Source organism: Ovis canadensis, chromosome 3 (assembly GCF_042477335.2).
Source record: "Ovis canadensis isolate MfBH-ARS-UI-01 breed Bighorn chromosome 3, ARS-UI_OviCan_v2, whole genome shotgun sequence".
Taxonomy (NCBI): Eukaryota; Metazoa; Chordata; class Mammalia; order Artiodactyla; family Bovidae; genus Ovis; species Ovis canadensis.
Window position 1 is genome coordinate 4,923,169 of NC_091247.1, and position 21,591 is coordinate 4,944,759.

At 44.3% G+C, this 21,591-nt stretch overlaps 1 protein-coding gene across 2 annotated transcripts in view; it reads left to right on the forward strand.

The window, feature by feature from the left end:
• The window catches only part of MED27 (mediator complex subunit 27), a 216,849-nt gene that overhangs the window by 137,511 nt on the left and 57,747 nt on the right, over positions 1 to 21,591 (forward strand). For both annotated transcript variants that reach the window (XM_069582151.1, XM_069582152.1), the window contains exon 4: positions 1,196 to 1,289. In XM_069582151.1, the coding sequence (XP_069438252.1) occupies positions 1,196 to 1,289 (94 nt within the window). The remainder of the gene's footprint in view (positions 1 to 1,195; positions 1,290 to 21,591) is intronic.

Below are 21,591 nucleotides of genomic sequence, written 5' to 3' on the forward strand. Positions count from 1 at the left end.
GCAAAGAGAGGGCATCTTTGCAGACTACCCATATGCCCATGATAGTCCAGTGAGAGTGTTTATAATTTTTTAGGTTTTAGTATATGCCATGCTGAGTGCTTAGTGTCAGTAATCTCAATGATTATTAAATCTTCAGAGATACAGGTTCCATTTGGGTCAGAAAAACAGAAGACTGACTTTCAGAGGAATGTTTCCAGAAAAAAAATGTAAATTGATAGATTGTCTGATATGTTTGACCATATTGAGAGAAGTTTTAGAGTCAGGCAGAGAGTTTAAGGGAAAAAATTATAATAGGTACATAGAAAACTAATCAAGTAAAAATTCAGTAAAACAAAAATAACTGTAAATTACCCATGAGCCACTGTGTGGCTCAGTTATTAAAAACATATGCAGATGGGATGTCCCTGACAGTCCAGCGGTTGAGACTTTGCCTTCCAAAGCAAAGGGTGTGGGTTCAATCCCTGGCCATGGAGTTAAGATAGCCTGCATGCCTCGTGCAAAAAAAAAAAAACCCAAAACATAAAGCAGAAACAATACTTTAACAAATTCAATAAAGACTTTTCAAAAAATTCCCTTAAAAAATAAGCAAATATTTTAGAATGTGAACAATAAATACTGATTTAAGCAAAAATTGTGATGTGATTTGAATTTGTTAGCCACAAACCAGAAAAATGGGAATGACTTCAGGTATTTAAAACAGAAGGAATTTAATCCAGAGAACTGACTGTTGAGGTGATTGAGATGAGAAGGAAACAAGAAACGAGCAGAGGTGAGCAAAACAGGAAGCCACTTCCACCCCTAAACCAGGGGACAGAGGGAGGGGCCCCGGTCAGTGGGGCCCAGTGGCCAGGAGGGTGGCGGAATTAAATTCCCATCTATAGAGGAAAGCCCCAAGGTCATACCTTAAAATGAAAGACCAAGAACTGGCATTAAAAATACATCACATGGAAATGCAGAGGTAAATAGCAAAAGAAATCACTAAAAAATAATGAATGGTTCTGGAAAGCAAGAGGAGGAACTAGGGAGTCATATTTTTGCTAAAAAAAAAAAAAAGCCTCATAAATCCCACTGGCCTTCTTAAAAATGCATTTCACTAATGAAAACTTAAACTGAGAAGAGAAGCCTCTAGTGTACTGTAGATTTGTATCTCTTGGACTGGAGCCCCAGCTCTTACACGTGTGTTTCTTCCTCTCAGATACGTTGACGACGTGATCAGCCGCATCGACCGGATGTTCCCCGAAATGACCATCCACTTGTCCAGACCCAATGGGACATCCGCCATGCTTCTGGTAAGTTCTGTCTGACCTGTCTGTGGGGACATGTCCACGTTTCTGTGTTGTCGGAGCTCAGGAATGGAAATTCAGTCCCAGTTAGATGGTGAAGAGTGTGTTTCTTCTCTTTACTGGCATTCTCTAGGTTAAAAATTCTGAATGCTGATTCCTTGCTTTTGAATGAAATCCCAGAGCCCATTTAAGAGTTCCCAGATAGGAAGTACAGCGTGAGACTCCATCACCTGTCAGTTCATGAGTTTTGATGAAGCTGTTTTGTAGTATCCCAAAGACATTGGAAATGCTTGTCTGTTGGATCCTGCTGATAAAAAACAGCCTCTTAAAACAGAAACAGGTTTTATAGGAAGTCATTTATAAAATTCATTTCGTATTTGAAGTAAGTGTCTGCGACCTTATCACTGACGGTTTCTGATTTTGTTGTTTCTGATGTGATGAAAGTGAAAGAGGAGAGTGAAAAAGTTGGCTTAAAGCTCAACATTCAGAAAATGAAGATCATGGCATCCGGTCCCATCACTTCATGGGAAATAGATGGGGAAACAGTGGAAACAGTGTCAGACTTTATTTTTTGGGGCTCCAAAATCACTGCAGATGGTGACTGCAGCCATGAAATTAAAAGACGCTTACTCCTTGGAAGAAAAGTGATGACCAACCTAGAGAGCATATTGAAAAGCAGAGACATTACTTTGCCAACAAAGGTCCATCTAGTCAAGGCTATGGTTTTTCCAGTGGTCATGTATGGATGTGAGAGTTGGACTGTGAAGAAAGCTGAGTGTTGAAGAATTGATGCTTTTGAACTGTGGTGTTGGAGAAGAGTCTTCAGAGTCCCTTGGACTTCAAGGAGATCCAACCAGTCCATTCTAAAGGAGATCAGTCCTGGGTGTTCATTGGAAGGACTGATGCTAAAGCTGAAACTCCAGTACTTTGGCCACCTCATGCGAAGAGCTGACTCACTGGAAAAGACCCTGGTGCTGGGAGGAATTAGGGGCAGGAGGAGAAGGGAACGACAGAGGATGAAATGGCTGGATGGCATCACCGACTCGATGGACGTGAGTTTGAGTGAACTCCGGGAGTTGGTGATGGACAGGGAGGCCTGGCATGCTGCAATTCATGGGGTCGCGAAGAGTCGGACACGACTGAGTGACTTAACTGAACTAATGTGACTCTCCTCAGAGCAAGTTGGCCCCGTGACCTCAAACACTGATGTTTGTATTCACATAAATTCACCAAAGACAGGTGTGTTTGAGACTTCAGTGATAAGATGTTTTTCGATGCTCTGTGTCCTAATACACACTTGAAGAACACAGATATTGAGGAGCCTCCACATTTGCTAAAAAGGAGAATTAACTGAGTAAGAGCAAGGTATCTGATGGTCATCATGGAGGCAAGCTTCAGGACTGAGTGTTTTTTACGTCTCCCCAGCGCTGCTGCTCTGGGGCCTAGTGTGAATTTCCTGGACTTTAGCATTTTACTTTTGTGAACTTTTATAAATATCCAGTCACCCAGGATGAGTGACTGTTCACTCAGTCCATTTACCTGAAGAGGGCAGACTTCTTGTGTGTGTAAATAACTTTGCTTGTGTGTGGCTGTGCTGGGTCTTCATTGCTGGGCAGACTTTGCTCTCTCTGTGGCGAGCGGGGCCTGCTCTCTGGTTGCGCGCGCTAGCTTCTCACTGCAGTGACTTCTCTTGTTACGGAGCACAGGCTTTAGAGCAAAGGGCTTCAGTAGCTGTGGTGCATGGGCTTAATTGCTCCAAGGCACGTGGGATCTTCAGATCAGGGATGGAAGCCATGTCTCCTGCACGGGCAGGTGGATTCTTCACCACTGAGCCACCAGGGAAGCCCCTCCCTTAAGAGGGGGAAAAGACATAGGATTATTAAATGGGTGGGATTTCATGTGAGAAAAAATCAAGTGACATTCATCTGGGTGACGTGCTACTTTTCTTTAAAATTCTTCCAGTTAAAAAATACAGTGAATGAGATAACATAGTGTTCTTTCACTAGAAAAAGAAAACAATTTGTACCTGTCTACAAAACATGCGTTATTTTCTGCCCCCTGTTAAACGTACGGATTGTCTACGTGTTAAGATCCTCTAAACCCAGCGGCCGAAACATAAATCCTGCTCCCAGGATGCTTGACAGGGACCAAAGAGTTAATGAAGATAAAAACGAAAGCGTCTGCAGCGAGATAGGTTTGCTCAGATTATTTCTGGGTCGTTGGGCTTCCATTTCCTGATGAAGGTAGGAATTTGGCATTGATGGGAATGAGCAGAGAGAACAGGATTCTGGGTAAACAGGGTTAAAATATTAGAGTTACTTCCACGTGAGAGAGTGGGCTTTTATTTCACAGTGACCTGTCAGCCTCATCTGCTTTCTCACCAAGCTTCTGTTTTAATAGACTGATGAGAGTTTAGGGGCTTGAGTCAAGGGCAGAATTCTATTTTATACACACCATTTTGACTGCCATGAGTGGCTAATTCAGATCGCTGTGCATCTGGCCAGCTAGCTGTCATCTTCCCCAGTTGACATGGGAATTCACACAAGGTGGGGCCTATTTACAGAAAGAGCAGTGGGTGATCTGATTCAGAATCAGGTTGCCAGGTGGATAATCATACTTTTAACATCATGGCTTTATTTGGCTTTTACTTTTAAAAGATGGTATTTTGTTAGATGGCAGGTTTCTGTTCCACTGCTGCCACACGCTTCTCTGAGGTTGAAGGGAATTTTCGCGGGGGCAGAGAGCAGGACCGGAGGCTGCCACCTCCCCTCCTACCCTTGCTAGTCGCCTCTTCCCTGTGGCCAGTGGAGGAGGTGTGGGGCCTGTGCTGTAGGCAGTGGGGAACCGCTGCATGAAGTCCAAGCAAGAGTGAAAAGCTGTTTTCTGGAGCTTCTTCTGAAATGAGTTGTGTGAATCTGGGAGGCAGGTACCCTGAGAGTTTGGGAGGCGAGTGAGACTGATGGGGAGGCCAGCCAGGCTTCCGTGAGTACAGGCAACAGAAACCTGCTCTGATGAACTTAAAGATGAAAAGCCTATCCTTTTGTCTTTGTTTTGCTCTTTACTGATGCTGGCTGGTCACAGACATGAGATAGAGCTCTTCTGTCGGGAAGAAGAGAAAGCAGGATGGCTCCGGGGTGTCAGGAGCAGGACTGCATCCCTTTGGGACCCTGTGGCCTGAGTGATTGGGCATCAGCTGCCTTGCACCTTTCACCCATGCCTGTGCTCATACACCCTGGGAGAACACTCCTGCTGGCCTAACCTGGGCTTGTTCCTCCTGGGGTTGTGGGGGTCCTGCCTTGGTTTGGGTGGAGTGGAGGGGCCATTCCCCCCGGGGAAGAGAGGCAGGGCCAAGAAAGCAGCAATCGGTGACACAGTGAGTGTCTGTCCCCCGTCCCTGAGGAGCCTGAGGCTTACCTAGCCTTCTCTCCTCTCACCCTCATCGTGCCCTCAAGGGAGGCAGCACCGACTGTTTTCATTTCACAAGTGAGGAACCTGAGGCGGTGGTTTCTCCTGGGTGGTGGGGCCAGGACACTGCTCCCAAGCCTCCAGGATGCTCCTTGCTCCCGTCCCTCATTGTAGTTCATGGTGGTGCTGAGTGACATTTGGACGACCAGGGGACGTCCCCGGTGGTCCAGTGGTTAATTAAGACTCCAAGCTTGCACTGCAGGGGGCACGGACTCGATCCCTGGTCAAGGAACTAAGATCCCACATGCTGCACAGCATGGCCTAAACAGAAAAGAAGAAAAGATTCGGATGACCAGAATTAGCAGGCAGGTAATGTTTCCTTATTATTTTTTAAGTCATGTCGTGTGTATGTCAGTTATAAAGTCTAATGTTGAACACCTAGGTCACATCCAACCTAAGAAGCAGAGTATAACCAATGTGCTCTTCTCCTCAACTTCCACCCCTCCCAGCAACATCGCCACCATCCTGATAATCATCTCCTCTTGCTTTTCTAAGTGTGAGTTACCACATGGACATGTATCCCCACATGTATCCCCATGTAACGTATCATTGAGTTCTGTTGAATTTTGGACTTCATAAGAACAGTATCATATTGTGTGATTGTTTCTAAGATGGGGCCGTGCTGGTGGTTGTATGTGGCAGTCTGATCATCTTCTTGGTTGTGTGATAGTTCAGTCTGTAAGTGTACACTCTTTATTCTTTCTCCAGTCACTGTGTGTGTGGGTAGTTTCTGGTTTTGCTTTTTAAATAACGGTAGTGTGAGGACTTCCCTGGTGGTGCAGTGGATAGGAATCTGCCTGCCGATGCAAGGGACACAGGTTCGATCCCTTTTCCGGAAAGGTCCACTTGTTGCGGGGCAGCTAAGCTCATGTGCCGCGACTACTGATGCCTGCATGCTCTAGGGCCCATGAGCCACAACTAATAGGCCCCTGTGCCACAGCTACTGAATCCTGCGTGCCCTGGAGCCCGCACGTCGCAGCAGCTGAGCCTGAGCGCCACAACTGCTGGAGCCCATGCTGCTAGAGCCTTGCTCCACCAGCAAGAGAAGCCGCTGCAGTGAGGAGCCCACACAGCACAGAGAAGCGCAGCCCCCATTCTCCGCAGCTGGAGAAAGCCCGCGCGGCACCGAAGGCCCCGCGCAGCCAGAAGGAAGGTGAAGAGATGGATAAAGCCGTGTGTACGTGTCAGGAATAAGTAAATAAATAACGGTGGCATGAGCATTCTTGTACATACACTGGGGTATATTTTTAAGCTTTATCCCAAGCCGCCGAGCCAGTGCAGGCCCCTGTCCAGCAGAGGAAGGGGCGTGTTGGGAGCGCTGGAGTAGATAGCTTTTTCCAAAAGTGACACAACCTGTAAAATACAGTGGTGAGCTGCCCACTCGGCTGTACACAGCAGTCCAGAGATGACTAGTGAATAGCCTGACCTCCATGATCAGCGTGTTCCCCTGGTTTTGTCATCAGTATAGATCCCTTCCAGTTTTGGTCTGTGAGTGCAGAGGGGCTTTTGGATTTTTTTGTGTGCACGCATGGGGAAATGGCATAAAGTCACTGAAGTCTAGAGCATTCCGTGAACAAGAGGCAGACTTGGTGACCCCGTTTGGTTTCCTCCTTCAGCAGGCAGTCCCTGCCAAGAAGCAGCAGAGTGCCTTAGATCTACAGACATTGGTTCCTGGGAGTCCCAACCTGTCATCATAGCTTCTATACAGTGTAGGAGGGGAAAGGAAAAAATGAGGGCTCTATATAGAAATGGTGCATTTTAAGGCAATTTGGGATCAGTGTGGCTCCTCTAAAAGCTCAACCTGCCTTTCCTTGTCCTGGAGGCATCAGGCTTCAGAGCCTGTGAGACTTAGGAGCAGTCACCCGTGGGCCCGGGCTGTGTGCTTGACCTGGAAGCCCGGGCGCACACCTGCTGATGGACCCATGGGGAGCAGGGCACAGGAGACAGGGTGGAGGAGAGCAAGGGGGACAGACAGAGGCGGAGTCAGGGCTCGCTGTGTGACCCATGAGTGACGCAGAAAAGCGTCTTTCCCTTCTGGGTGTGTCAGTCTCTCCCCACGGCTGCAAGGGGGACCTGTTGCTTAGGGGAGGTGGAACAGGCCTCAGTACTAGCCTGCTTCCAGAGCTCTCCGGGCAGTTATCGTCTGAACTGCTCCTGGCGTCTTTGTGAGCCTGGGGTCACCGACTGGAGCCTGGACAGCCCAGTTGTGGCGAATGTGAAGTCTACACTTTGAGCCTATTATGTAAGCCTTAACTGCTGTGGCCGGCTCTGTTCGGGGGCTGTTTCATGTTGTGTAAGTTAATAACTCATGATACAATGAATCCTGCTTCCGTTCTTTGAAGAGATGAGCTCAGTCATCCAAAAATAAATCTAGCTCTGTTGATATTTAGTTTCAGTTAATCCAACGCCTAACATCCCATTATTAATTTCTTCAAACAGTCAAAATATTGTAAGAGCTTAACTGAGTCAGACTAGAACAAGCAGCTGGCTCCTTTCGGCATTTAAAATATTAATCCACTATGTTTTACTGATCCACTAGGTATGAAAATGTAAGAGAAGAAGGAAAAAATGAACCTTCAGTCATGATACTTGAAACATACCTTAATATCTTACAAATTAATCTTTCTTTATATGTTATATGGTTTGCAGCAGATAAAACTCATTTATCAGTCTCTTTAATGTACATTTTTACCAACCCTCAATTTCTTTAGCATATCCGTGCCTTATTTTTGAATGATACATCTGTTTTACACCATGAGACTCATCGACTCATTTCGCTGTATCTCAAGCTCTCTGAAATGGGAAAGACCGTTGAACAGCTAAACTGCTTAACTGTTTTGGGCATTGATTCCTCTGCTAGGTTCAGTAGTTCTCAAACTTTAGAGGTTCAAGAGTCACCAGTGTAGTTGGTGGACAATGCATATTCCTGGCAGGATGCCCAGAAATTCTGATCCAGTGGCTCTGGGATAGAGCCCCAAAGCCGCATTCCCCACCCGTGCTGGGTCGTCTTGGAGCTTGTTTCTAACAGCATGATGTTAAACCATGGTGCCCTGGGAGTTCCAGTGAAGGTGGGCCTTTTAGGTAAGTCCCAGATCAAGCGTCAGGCTCTTTTGTGAGCTAGGTTGCTTTTGCATTTGTGTATTTATTCAGTAACCAGAGCACCAGGAGAGGAAGGCGAGGTACTGGGTTCTGTTAAGCACTGACCGCCATCCCTGCTCTCAGGGCGCCTGCATTGCACTCATGGGTGGGAGACCAGCCAGGCACTGTGTAATATGCTGGCTGCGGGGATCTGGCGGAGAACAGGACAGGGGGTGGAGAGAGACAGAGTGTGGTGTGGGGAGCAGAAACAAACAAAACCACAAAAACTGTGGCAAGTGAGGCGAGCCGGGAGCTGGGCCCAGGAGAGGCAGCACAGCATCGGAGACCCGAGCCCAGGCCAGTGGGCATGTTCAGATCCCACCCAGGAGGCTAGGCGGCTGGGCTGCTGGAGTGTGGGCAGCGAGGGAGACCGGGAGGAGGCGAGACGTTGTTACAGACTGTGGTCGGCCAGGCAGTTGACTCTTTAAGTTTTAACTTCAGGTTAAAGTCAGTCATAATCCTTAATTGATGATAATAAATAATATTATTATTTATATATTATTAATTAATAATTAATATGTTAATGATGTTATTTATAATAATATTATAAAATAAATAATAAATCTACCACCCAGCCTCAGAGCTAGAACATTATCTGCAACCTTCACCCCTGTGAGGGTCCCTCTGCCCACCCCACCCACCTCTGTCCTGTAGGAATTGTTATCCCTTCCTCTTTGGTCATTCTCCTTCCTTTTTTGAGGGAGGATTTAACACAAATATATGTGTTTCTAAGTATATATATGTAATCTTTTTTGGTCTGCCTGGGGTCTTCGTTGCAGCATGCAGGACCTTCCATTGCTCTGCAGCATGTAGAATATTAGTTCCTTGACCAGGGATCGAATCTGAGTGTGGCTAATTTTGGTAATTTTTTAATTTGGGTGAATATTAGTCAATCTCTCTTCCTTTATGTTTGAAAATGTTCACACTCAGAAATGTTATGAATGGTTATTTAAATTTAGGTCTCTCCACATATCCTCCAAAGAGTACGGAAAAGCAGAAACAAAACTACACCTTAAACGCGACCAAGAGACCAAGAATGCCCACACTCCAAATTATGTGTAAATAAGAAACAAGCACATCCTAGTGAGCTATCACTTGCACACCCATTAACTTTTGCTGAGGGAAAAATATAGGCGAGTACATGCGTATGACGGCATTACATGACATGTTAGGATGGACCAAAGCAAGGTGAATAACAATCAGAACTGTGTGTGTGTGCGACCCCCACCCCCTCACCGGAAGGGATAGAGCAGACACACATTGGGAGGGGCATGAGGAAATGGTGGTGGCAGTGAAAGGGTTCTGAATTTTGATAACATGTGATTTATATGGCTATATACAGTTGCCAGAGTTCAGAGAATGGTGCTTTCTAAAGATTTATGCACTTTATTGGAGGTAAATTTCACCTCAGAAGATACTGTTTTAACTAACCCTAAGCTGCCTAATGGCATGCTTGCTTTCGTGTTTAGGGATGAACTGTACTAATGTCTGCAACTTTCAAACTCTTCCAAAAACTAAAATAAATGGCCAGACAGATGAGTATATATGTTAGAACAGAATGATAACAGTTGTGGAATCTAGCTCATGAGGATACAGGTCCTAAAACTCAATTTTGCAATATTTAAAGTTCTTTGTAATAAAATGTTATAGGAAATAAATACTTCAACTAAAGAAATGCCACCTGCAAGGAAACAAACACCACAAAGCAGAAGGAAGCTGTTTGACACAGACAGCACTCTAAGCTCGCTTTAACATCCTCAAGCATTTGGAGAGGCGACAAGACAAACCCTTATATCAGGAATCCAGGAATCCAGAAATCAGAAGCAGAAACAGGCAAAAAGATGAAGAAATGAGATGGATTTACTAGACAGGAAAAACGATAAAATTCTATCCGAAATTAAGGCTAAGTCTCAAGATGCTCAAGGAAGAATAGATTCACATGAGATTTAATAAAGGGCATTGAAGAAAGGCTGAGAAACAACCAAGAGAGTAAAATAAGGTAAAGAACGAAGTAGAAGGGTTCACAGAGAAAGTGGTTCAAATGAAACTCAGAGAAGAAACAACGTGTACATAATTGGAGTCCGTGAAGAAGAAAAAGGAAATAATGGAACAGAACCAATCTGTAAAGCTGTAATCTAAGAAAATTCCTGCAAATGAAAGGTCTAAATTTGCACATTGAAATGTCTCACTGTGTACTTAGGAAAACTGACCAACAACAATCAAGTCTGAGATGTATTCTAGTAATGCTAGCTGACTTTAAAGATGAAGAACAAATCCTCAAGGCTTCCAAGCAAAGAAAAAAAAACAAAACATAAATTACAAGGCAAAAGATGTAAACTGGCATCAAATGTCTTGAAAACAATATCCAAAGGAAGACGTTGACAGAGCAGCATTTTCAAAGAAATTGTGAATCAAAGATAAATATGTCTTTCAAGTATTGAAGAAGAACCATTTTAAACACACAAGAATTCCGTACCCATTAGCCAGTCTCAAGGAGTCTTCCGGAGAATGAGATTCATGCTCCGAAGAGATGAATGGGAAAACTTCAGCCTAAGGACCAAGAGTGAGTGTGTAATGTATTTAATTGTTGAGATAAGATGAAAACAAAGGTCATGATGAGGCCAAAGTATTAATATATATAAATGTTATGTGTTCTAATACAGTATAAGTAATCTAAGCAAAAAATGAGGTAAGGGATAAAGATGAAAGTAAAATGAACTCTTTGATTGTTAGATATGTAATACATAAGACTTAAAGGATCCCATTAAAAATTGACAAAATGCTAAAATGGTATCTGAGAAAAGGGGAATATAAGGCCATTAAAATGTTATAGGTACAAAGATAAGCATGAGAACAAATAAATAAACATTCCTGAATAAAACAGAATACACAGTGGAGAAAAGATAGTCCCTTCCATAAGTGGTCCTGAGAAAACTGGACAGCTATGTGTAAAAATAATGAAATTAGAACACTTCCTCAGTTCAGTTCAGTTGCTCAGTTGTGTCCGACTCTTTGCGACCTCATGAATCGCAGCACGCCAGGCCTCCCTGTCCATCACCAACTCCCGGAGTTTACCCAAACTCACATCCATCGAGTCGGTGATGCCATCCAGCCATCTCATCCTCTGTCATCCCCTTCTCCTCCTGCCCCCAATCCCTCCCAGCACCAGGGTCTTTTCCAATGAGTCAACTCTTCGCATGAGGTGGCCAAAGTATTGGAGTTTCAGCTTTAACATCAGTCCTTCCAAAGAATACCCAGGGCTGATCTCCTTCAGAATGGACTGGCTGGATCTCCTTGCAGTCCAAGGACTCTCAAGAGTCTTCTCCAACACCACAGTTCAAAAGCATCAATTCTTCAGTGCTCAGCTTTCTTCACAGTCCAACTCTCACATCCATACGTGACCACTGGAAAAACGATAGCCTTGACTAGATGGACCTTTGTTGGCAAAGTAATGTCTCTGCTTTTGAATATGCTATCTAGGTTGGTCATGACTTTCCTTCCAAGGAGTCTCAAAAATATCTATTTCTGCTTTATTGACTATGCCGAAGCCTTTGACTGTGTAGATCACAATAAACTGTGGAAAATTCTGAAAGAGATAGGAATACCAGACCACCAGACAGGCCTCTTGAAAAACCTATATGCAGGTCAGGAAGCAACAGTTAGAACTGGACATGGAACAACAGAACACTTCCTAACACCATACATAAAAATAAGCTTAAATACAATCAATCAGTGAGTGAGCAAGCAAAGAAAACATCACTTAGAGAAAAAGCAGCATTGTAAATATGAGTCACATAGTAACTGTACTGTCATGTGAACAAATTGAGACCACATGCATCAGTCATATCAGTAAATGTGAACAAATATAATACAGTCATTAAAAGATTTCATTCTAGTTGATATTAAAGTTCATATATAAAAGAAGCATGCAAGAAAGAATGGAAAAGCACAAAAGCTACCAGGGAACTTACCTGTTAGACATTGAAGCATACTCTAAAGCCTCTATAATTAAAACTGTATGGTGCTCAGTGAACCTAAAAATCAATGGGTGAAGAGTAACTATCAAATAATTCAAATTAAATGCTGTTGCAGCAAAAAAAAAAAAAAAAAAAAAAACCTGTATGGTGCTGACTCATGGCTAGATAAACAGGCTGGTAGAATAGAATATAAGTAGATTCTACTTCTAGAATCAAATTGACCTTATGGACTATAGCCTGCCAGCCTCCTCTGTCCGTGGAATTCTCCAGGCAGAAATACTGGAGTGGGTAGCCATTCCCTTCTCCAGGGGATCGTCCCAACTCAGGGATGGAACCCAGGTCTCTCTCCTGCGTTGCAGGCAGATTCTTTACTGTCTGAGCCACCAAGGAAGCCTGAAGTAGATTCAATCACATAAAAATGTAGCGTGTGATAAAGGTGCTACCTAAAAGCAATAGGACCTCTACCATAAAAAGAAAAAAAAAAAACAACAAAGTCTGGAGACAGCTGACTTGCTGGGATGTGTATCATAGATACAGGGCTAGTATACCTAGCCTTACAAAGGGTAGAAACTCTTACAAAGGGTAAAAAGACCAAAAATGGAATAGAAAATGAGGAAAAGAGACAGTCCCCCGAAAAGGTATAAAAATGGTACTTAAACATATGAAAAGATGTTCAACCGTACCCATAATTAGAGAGATGCAAATTAAAACTGAATGAGGTACGGTTTCTCACCTACCAGATTTGCAGAAATTAAAAAGTATAACAACACATTCTGTTGGTGAACCTGTAAGGAAACAGCCACCATTGTACATTGCTGGCGGGAATGCAAATTGGTGCAACCACTTTGGAGGGGATTTGGCAATGTGTGATAAAACGACGTATGCATTTACCTTCTGACCCAGCAGTGCAACTAGGAATTTACCCTGAAGACACACCTCCAACAGTGTGAAAATATACATGTGCCCAGGATTATTAATTGCACCTTGTTTGTAGTTGCAAACTACTGGAAATAACCGTAATACCTGTGCAGAGGAAAGGGATTGAATAAATACAGCTGCACAATGGAGCCACCTGTTTCTTTTTTCATCTTTAAAAAAAAGAATGAGAAAGACCTTTATGACTCATTTGAAGTGATTTCTAGGATACATTAAGAGAAAAAAATCAAAGTGTAAGAGGATTCTTAATATGATTCCTCTTTTGTAAGAAAGGAGATAAAAAAAAAATACCCATTATCTTATTTGTAGAGGAAACACACAGAAAAGATAATAAACTGGAAACCAACTGGTCAGAGTGAGGTGGGTGGCAGTAGGGTAGGATGGATGTGTGGAGGGAGGGGGCGTTTCTGAGAACGTCGTTTTACATGGGTTTGACTTTTAGAACCACGGTAATGTTTCACGTATGCAAAAAATGAATAATCGGCCAGAGTGGATTTTTTTTTTTTTAAGGAATGCAGGTAGAAGTAATAAACTATATTTCAAATGAATAATGTAATCACGCTTTGGGGAAGGGATGGAGATGGAACCCTGGTAACCTTTGAACACAGCATCATGACTCCAGATCCTTAGACTAAGGATTGTTAGACCTTGTGAAGAAACACTGAAACTCTTGGTACTTTGCCAGTTTTTCAGAGAGGTGTGGGTTAACAATTCTGAAGCCGATTTGTGTGTATTCTTGGATTGAGCAAATAAGGAAATCAATTGTAGATAATGGAAACCAAATTTCTCTCTTTTGCAGAGGGACATTATAAAAAAAAGAAAGAAAGAAAAGGAAAATGCCAGAATAAGCCCTTGGTATTGGATTGAAACCAGAGTATCAGTGTGAACTAACTGTTTTGGATATGTACATGCAGATAGATCTAGAAAGATATACAAGTGTGTGCACACATACCCCTGTGCGTGTGTGTCCCACTCTGTCTGCTGAGGTCTACAAGCATGGAGACTCTAGGAACCATGAGTGAATTTCTTTTCCCCATCTTAGTTTCTAAACGTCATTCTCACTAATAAGAACCAGGCTCCTTGGAGAAATGGCTGCTCCCAAGACAGGGACAGAGAAAGGACAGGGTGAACCAGAATATCTTCTCGGGCCAAAGCTAGGCGAGTACTCACAGAATGACAGGGGTGTGCGCCCTGGACACAGAAGCCACTTTGGCCCCTGGGGGCCACTCCTGGGCCCGTTGAGCGCCAAGGTAGATGTGATGGTCATGGATTGCAGTCCTCAGAAGCCATTCCAGCCCACGTGTTGTCCATGCTGATTTAAATTGGTAAAGCAGTCGAGAAAGAAACAGGAGGTGTTTGTATCACATAAAAATAGCCACAGGAAAGCCATTCCTTCAGGAGAACGTGAACTAGTAAATCCAGAAGGAGTTAGAAAATTTGGCAGCCACCATAGTAATAACTGCTTAAATCAAGAATTACCAGTGAGTGCTAAAATTAATGGGTAAAAGGTTGATGACAGGCAGTATGAGTGTGTGTGTGTGTGTGTGTGTGTGTCTGTGTGTCTGTGTCTGTGTCTGTGTCTGTGTGTGTGTGAGAGAGAGAGAGAGAGAGAGAGTAGACCCAGAGTCTCTTCAGAGGGAAACTCGAGTAGTGTGTCCTCTGCACTCAGCCCCGTTGGTGGCTCCATGTCTCTCCAGAGAGGCCCCCTCCTTCTGAGTCTCTGGCCCCACCTGCAGTCTCCCCCGCCTGCTGGGCGCTCTGCTGCCTTGGGGCTGGCCTCACTCCTCACAGCCTTCGAGGTTTGCTCTGTCGCTTCTCCGTGAGACCTCTCCTGACCAGGATGGGCTACTCCTGCCCCCTTATCTGCTTGAATGTCCTTTAATTTGTTTAAAATAGTTCTTTTTACTTTCTAAGACAGTAGCTGATTTTCTTGGCTGGTAGAGCCTTGCAGCTTGCCGGATCTCAGTTCCCTGTCCAGGGGTTGAGCCCAGGCAGGCCGTTGGCAGTGACAATGGAGAGTCCTAACCACTGGACCACCGGGAAACTCTCTGGGCTTATTGTCCCTTATCAGTTTCCTTTGGAAAGACTGTGAGCTCCACAGGAGAGAGATCGTGTCTTGATTCACTGATGTGAGTTGGTGCCTGGCACATAGTAGGTGCTCAGTAAGTGTGTGCTGAATGAACATTCGTTAGCATTCGTGTATGTGTGTCTATAAAAGGAAACTGAACGGAGAGGTTTCTTAAAACACTGAGATGAGCTATTAGGGGCTGATGTGAGCCTGGAGTAGACAGTGTCCCGGGAAGTGGGTGTGCACCTGTTTGTAACTTCCTTTGTGAACAGTCCAGAGGGGCTCTTTACCTCCTGGGAGAGTAGTGGTTGTCTCATGGTAGAGGGGGTGGAGGAGTTAGTTCTTGAACTTTCTGCTTGAAACACTTAAATATTGTCTGCTTTTTTTTTTTTTATTGTAACCACACAGTATTCTTTGGGTTAAATTTTATAGAAGAAGAACTGCGTTTTTAAGTATAAAATTCATTGGGAACAGAAATACTGGCCTGATCTTACCGATTTCCTCAGTAAGTATCTGCTTAGTCATTGTGCTCTCTGTGCTGGGCACCAAGCTCAGGTCTTCACATGCCCCGCAACCCCCCTTTTCCAGATTAATAAGCTGGGACTTGAAGAGGACCAAGGTCACACAGCTGGAAAATAACCCCAGTCTTAGGTGACAGTTCAGCCCCTGGTCTCCTTGACTCGAGAGCTCAAACTTTCAGCCATTAAACAGTGAAACAGTTGCTTGAAGTTGCCCAGGTGTTGTTTCTCTTTCCTGGCCCTGACGCATGTTGCTCCTGCTTTCTCAGGGGGCTTTCTGCTCTGGGAGCATCCAGCACCCAGGGTGCTAGAGATGAACTCAGGACCCAGCAAAGCGAGAGGGAGACTCTTGTAGGGACGTAGGGAGGGTTCATGGGCTCTGTCGTTTTGCAGGGCCCACTGGATCCCTTGTGACTCAGCTGGTAAAGAATCCACAGGAGACCTGGTTTCGATCCCTGGGTTGGGAAGATCCTCTGAGAAGGGAATAGCTACCCGCTCCAGTATTCTGGCCTGGAGAATTCCATGGACTATATGGTCCATGGGGTCGCAAAGAGTCGGACACGACTGAGCGACTTTCACTCGTTGGATCCTGAGGTTTCTTAGGCGAAACGTGTGCAGTGCTTCTGGCTGAACATGCATACCAAAGTCGTGCTGGGCTTGACCTTCTGAAAGCTTGTGCTTTCGAGTACTGCATAGATGCAGTGTTCATAAGACACACAGATGTTTTCGTAGGGACTTCCCTAACTGGTTCTGACTCAGTTTTTGAAACTAGCTTTTGTCATTAACCTCAGGGATCATAAGCTTGGTTTGTGAACTCCCAGAAGGTAGTGGATAGACTTCAAGAAATCTCTAAACCCCTGCAGGTTTTGTGTGTAGGTGTATTTATGTGCCTTTTTCTGAGGAAGAGGGTCTGTGACTCCCATTAGAAAAGGCAGTTAATTCCTGGAGAAGGTTAAGCCGTTGGTCTGAAGCCCTGGTAGAACTCTGGTCCTTTCTCAGGGCCCTCCAGTTACCTGCTGATTCAGCCTCTGATCTCCATATTCTTGTTTTATATTCAGTATATTCTAGCATCCATGCTTCATTTCCGCGTGAATTTCATGTGGCTTCCAGGTTAAAGCACCATGCTAGAGATACTGCTCTTACAGAGAACCGCCGTGTGCAGGAAGGCATCGGGGTGAAGCAGCTTTAAAGTGCTTGGCCATTAAACTTGCTTTTCAGTTTTCTGACAACCGAAGCATAAAACAAACTTTTTTTAGTTTTTTTAGTCACATAGATTTTTGTATTCTGATAAAGCCATTTTTTCCTTTTAGAACTAGTTTCAAGAGTAGTTTATATCTTTTCCCTTTTCTTTCCTTTTCTATTAGTTTTCTTTTCTCCTCTCTCCTTCCCTCCCTCCCTCCTCTCTAAATACCATTTGCTCAGTATATATTGTTTCTTTAGTTTCTTTAGCTGTCAGTTCAAGACAGTGGCTCCCAGAGGCAGTGGGCACTTCCGTCTGTCATATGAATGTATGCTTAGGGCTCAGTGCTAATTGTTAGTGTCCCTCACATTATCTAAAAGTATTTAGTCTAAACTAGTGATAGCCTAGTTAGACATCCCAGAATTCCCCCCTAAAATGCTAATATGCCAGCAATTACTGGGATCCACCATTTCTTATGATACTTTGCAAGCTCGTGATTCAGACCTCTAGTTTCCCCCAACACTTCTCAATTGTGTTTATCCCCCCAAACTTGGGAAGTACATCCTGCCAGCTCTACCAGGTGTATTTCACTAGGCTGGCATCTACAGTAGTGAAGTGAAGTGTTGGAGAAAGCTATTCCAACTCCAAAGGAGTTTCATTGGATTTTAGTTGCAAACTATTATGAATTCGTTTATAAGATTCATGTCTGGTAGAAACCTGTGACGCTTGCCTTTCTGGAGCTGAGTGAGACTGTGCTCAAAAGTCAGACAAAAAGGAGATTGAGTAAGTGCACAGTTACCTTAAGAAGTAGGAGCAAAAACCACAACTACTTTTTTTTTTTGTCTAATTCAGGTTTATTCAGTGGATCTGTTTCCAGGATACCTGAGTTCCAGGCTTCTTGTCTTACCGTCTGCTCCTAGTGTGGCAGCTCTCTGTCACATCACTTGTCTTCATTCTTACAGCAAATATTTATTGATCAAATACTGTGTGAAAGATGACCCCAAATTGTGAGCCATACACACAAAGCGCCACATCCACACACTTCCTGACACGCCGTCTGTCCTGCCTCGCACCTTCCAGGCAGCCCCTCTGCCCGCCTCCCTGCTCTCATTTCCTGTAGCCTAAATTCTTGCCGGAGCCTCCCAGCTGATCTCCTGGTCTCCTTGTTTCTAGCCGCTCAGCCTCCACTCCATCTTCCGTACTTAGTGCTTGTCCCAAAGGGTGGGTCTCCACAAGCCAGTCTCCTCCATTGCTTACAGGATGGAGCCGTCCTCCTCAAGGAAGCTTCAGTTCAGTTCAGTCGCTCAGTCGTGTCCGACTCTTTGCGACCCCATGGACTGTACCACGCCAGGCTTCCCTGTCCATCACCAACTTCGGGAGCTTACTCAAACTCATGTCCGTCAAGTCGGTGATGCCATCCAACCATCTCATCCTCTGTCGTCCCCTTCTCCTCCCACCTTCAATCTTTCCCAGCATCAGGGTCTTTTCCAATAAGTCAGTTCTTTGCATCAGGTGGCCAAAGTATTGGAGTTTCGGCTTCAGTGTCAGTCTGTCCAATGAATATTCAGGACTTATTTTTTTTTAGGATGGACTGGTTGGATCTCCTTGCAGTCCAAGGGACTCTCAAGGGACTCTCCAGGAAGGGACTCTCAAGAGTCTTCTCCAGCACCACAGTTCAAACGCATCCATTCTTTGGTGCTCAACTCTTTTTATAGTCCAGCTCTCACATCCATACATGACCACTGGAAAAACCATAGCTTTGACTAGACGGACCTTTGTTGGCAAAGTAATGTCTCTGCTTTTTAATATGCTGTCTGGTTTCATAGCTTTTCTTCCAGGGAGCAAGCGTCTTGGCTGCAGTCGCCATCTGCAGTGATTTTCGCCTCTCTTCTTTTCTCAGCTATTTGTAAGGCCTCCTCAGACAGCCATTTTGCCTTTTTGCATTTTTTTTGTCTTGGGGATGGTGTTGATCCCTGCTTTCTGTACAGTATCACCAACCTCCGTCCATAGTTCATCAGGCACTCTGTCTCTCAGATCTAATCCCTTGAATCTATTTCTCACTTCCACTGTATAATCGTAAGGGATTTGATTTAGATCGTACCTGAATGGTCTAGTGATTTTCCCTACTTTCTTCAATTTAAATCTGAATTTGGCAATAAGGAGTTCATGACCTGAGCCACAGTCAGCTTCCAGTCTTGTTTTTGCTGCCTGTACAGAGCTTCTCCATCTTCTGCTGCAAAGAATAGAATCAATCTGATTTTGGTATTGACAACCTGGCGATGTCCATGTGTAGAATCTTCTCTTGTGTTGTTGGAAGAGGGTGTTTGCTATGACCAGTGTGTTCTCTTGGCAAAACTCTGTTAGCCTTTGCTCTGCTTCATTTTGTACTCCAAGCCAAATTTGCCTGTTACTCCAGGTGTCTCTTGACTTCCTACTTTTGTATTCTAGTCCCCTATAATGAAAAGGACATCTTTTTGGGGTATTAGTTTTAAAAGGTCTTGTAGGTTTTCATAGAACCATTCAGCTTCTTCTTCAGCATTAGTGGTTGGGGCATAGACTTGGATTACTGTGATATTGAATGGTTTGTCTTGGAAATGAACAGAGATCATTCTGTTGTTTTTGAGATTGCATCCAAGTACTGCATTTCAGACTCTTTTGTTGACTATGAGGGCTACTCCATTTCTTTTAAGGGATTCTTGCTCACAGTAGTAGATACAGTGGTCATCTGAGTTAAATTCACCCATTCCAGTCCATTTTAGTTCACTGATGCCTAAAATGTCGATATTTACCCTTGCCGTCTCCTGTTTGACCACTTCCAATTTGTCTTGATTCTTGGACCTAACGTTCCAGGTTCCTGTGCAGTATTGCTCCATACAGCATCAGACTTTGCTTCCATCACCAGTCACATCCACAGCTGGGTGCTGTTTTTGCGTTGGCTCCGTCTCTTCATTCTTTCTGGAGTTATTTCTCCGCTCTTCTCCAGTGGCCTGTTGGGCACCTACTGACCTGGGGAGTTCCTCTTTCAGTGTTCTGTCTTTTTACCTTTTCATCTTGTTCATGGGGTTCTCAAGGCAAGAAGGCTGAAGTAGTTTGCCATTCCCTTCTCCAGTGTAGGGAGGCTTATGGGGTCTTTATAACGCAACCTCAGTTTGTCTTTTCAACCTTACCCCTCTTACTGTCTCCTGGCCACCTGGGTGTCCTCTAATGCTCCTCAGCGGAGGCACCCCTGGCATTTTGGGTGGCACAGCCCCTCCCTGTACAGAAATGTTTGGTGTCCTGCAGAAGGACTAGCATCCCTGCCCCCAGACCTCTAAGTGTGGGCAGCTCTCCCCACTCAGTGTGGCAAGCAAAATATGTCCTCATTTCCAGGGCTCCTTAGAACCCATAGGATTCCCCAGACACCCCGTGCCTGTTGCTCCTGTACCTTGTGCCTGCTTTTCCCTCTGATTGTGGCATCCTTGTCCAACCCCTGACCCTTCTGGCAAAACTGCTGTGCCTTTGAGACTGGGGTCTAATGGTAATGTTTCAAGAAGCTCACCCCTACTTCTTCAGGCCAAGGTAGTTCCTTCCTTCAGGCCAAGGTAGTCCTGTTTATGCCTGTATTAAAAGAGTATACTGTGTGCAGAGGTGTTGTGGGTTGATCTTAAGAGGATCTCTTTGCTTTAAAATGCATTTGACAGGGACTCCCCTGGTGGTCCAGTGGTTACAAATCTGCCTGCCAATGCAAGGGACACGGATTTGATTCTTTTTTTTAATATAAATTTATTTATTTTAATTGGAGGTTAATTACTTTACAATATTGTATTGGTTTTGCCATACATCAACATGAATCCGCCACAGGTATACACGTGTTCCCCATCCTGAACCCCCCCTCCCTCCTCCCTGGATTTGATTCCTGGTTGGGGAAGATCCACATGCTCTGACATCAGTAAGCCTGAGCACCATAACCCATGAGCCCATGTTCCACAACAAGAGAAGCCACCACAAGGAGAATCGTGCACAGCAATGAGGACCCAGCACAGCCGAAAATAAATATTAAAAAAGTTAGAATGCCTTTGACAGGACCTGCAGCATCCTGTGCCACTGTGCCCAAAGCCTTTGTGAAGAGCCTGAGAGGAGGTGCTCCATCCAGCCGGGCACCTGTGAGCGTCTGTTCTGATCTGCGTAGCACCACGCAGCCCTTGGTGCTAGACGTGGGGGACCTTTCAAAGAAGAAAGGGTCTCCGGGGGCTTCATGATTTCCATAAGACAAAGAGACAATGTAATTTGTTTTTGGTGGTCTTGTTATTAGAAGAACAATAACAAGATCAGCAAGATCAGTAGATTCTTTGAATCCCTGGCAACTTATCTCGGGGTTTCTATTTGACCAAATGAAGCCGTTTTCTCTCAGTAGTGCCTGCAATCAATAAGATGAAGCAAACTGATGTTACTCTTTCTGAATCATCATCTTTGTTTCGAAGAGTTATTAACACAGAGCCCAAGCTGCTATTTTCTTTAGAAACTCGGGTTGTCCTGCTTCAGATTTATACACAGCAATTGAATCTCATTAGCCCAGCTTTACACTGCATAGACCAAGCGTGTAAATAATTGAAACTTTCCAGGGCTGCATTAAATCTTCAGCTGATTTTAAAAGCGGTTTTATCTTGGTATCTTACTACTCCCTAACCCCAATCTACACAGTTGATTTTTTTCCCCCATTCACTCTTTTCTTTGTGTCTGTGCACTGAGATAAAACAGTTGCTTGATTGTAATAAAAGTGACAGGTACAATCCACTTTGGTTGGCAATTGAATTAAAAGATGAGCAGGAGTTTATACTAACACGGTCTATAGTATTATTAATGATGTAAATTACCTTATATTGAATTTTAATGAAAATTAATTGACCTAATTGTGCTGTGTGTAGTTGTAGGAGTCGTGATTGTCATCGTTCCCATGCCCGTCGTAATTAACTCAGCTCCTAAGCAATCCTGGAGTCAGATCGACTAGGTTCAGCTCCTTTCTCTGCTGATTCTGTTTGTGTGACGT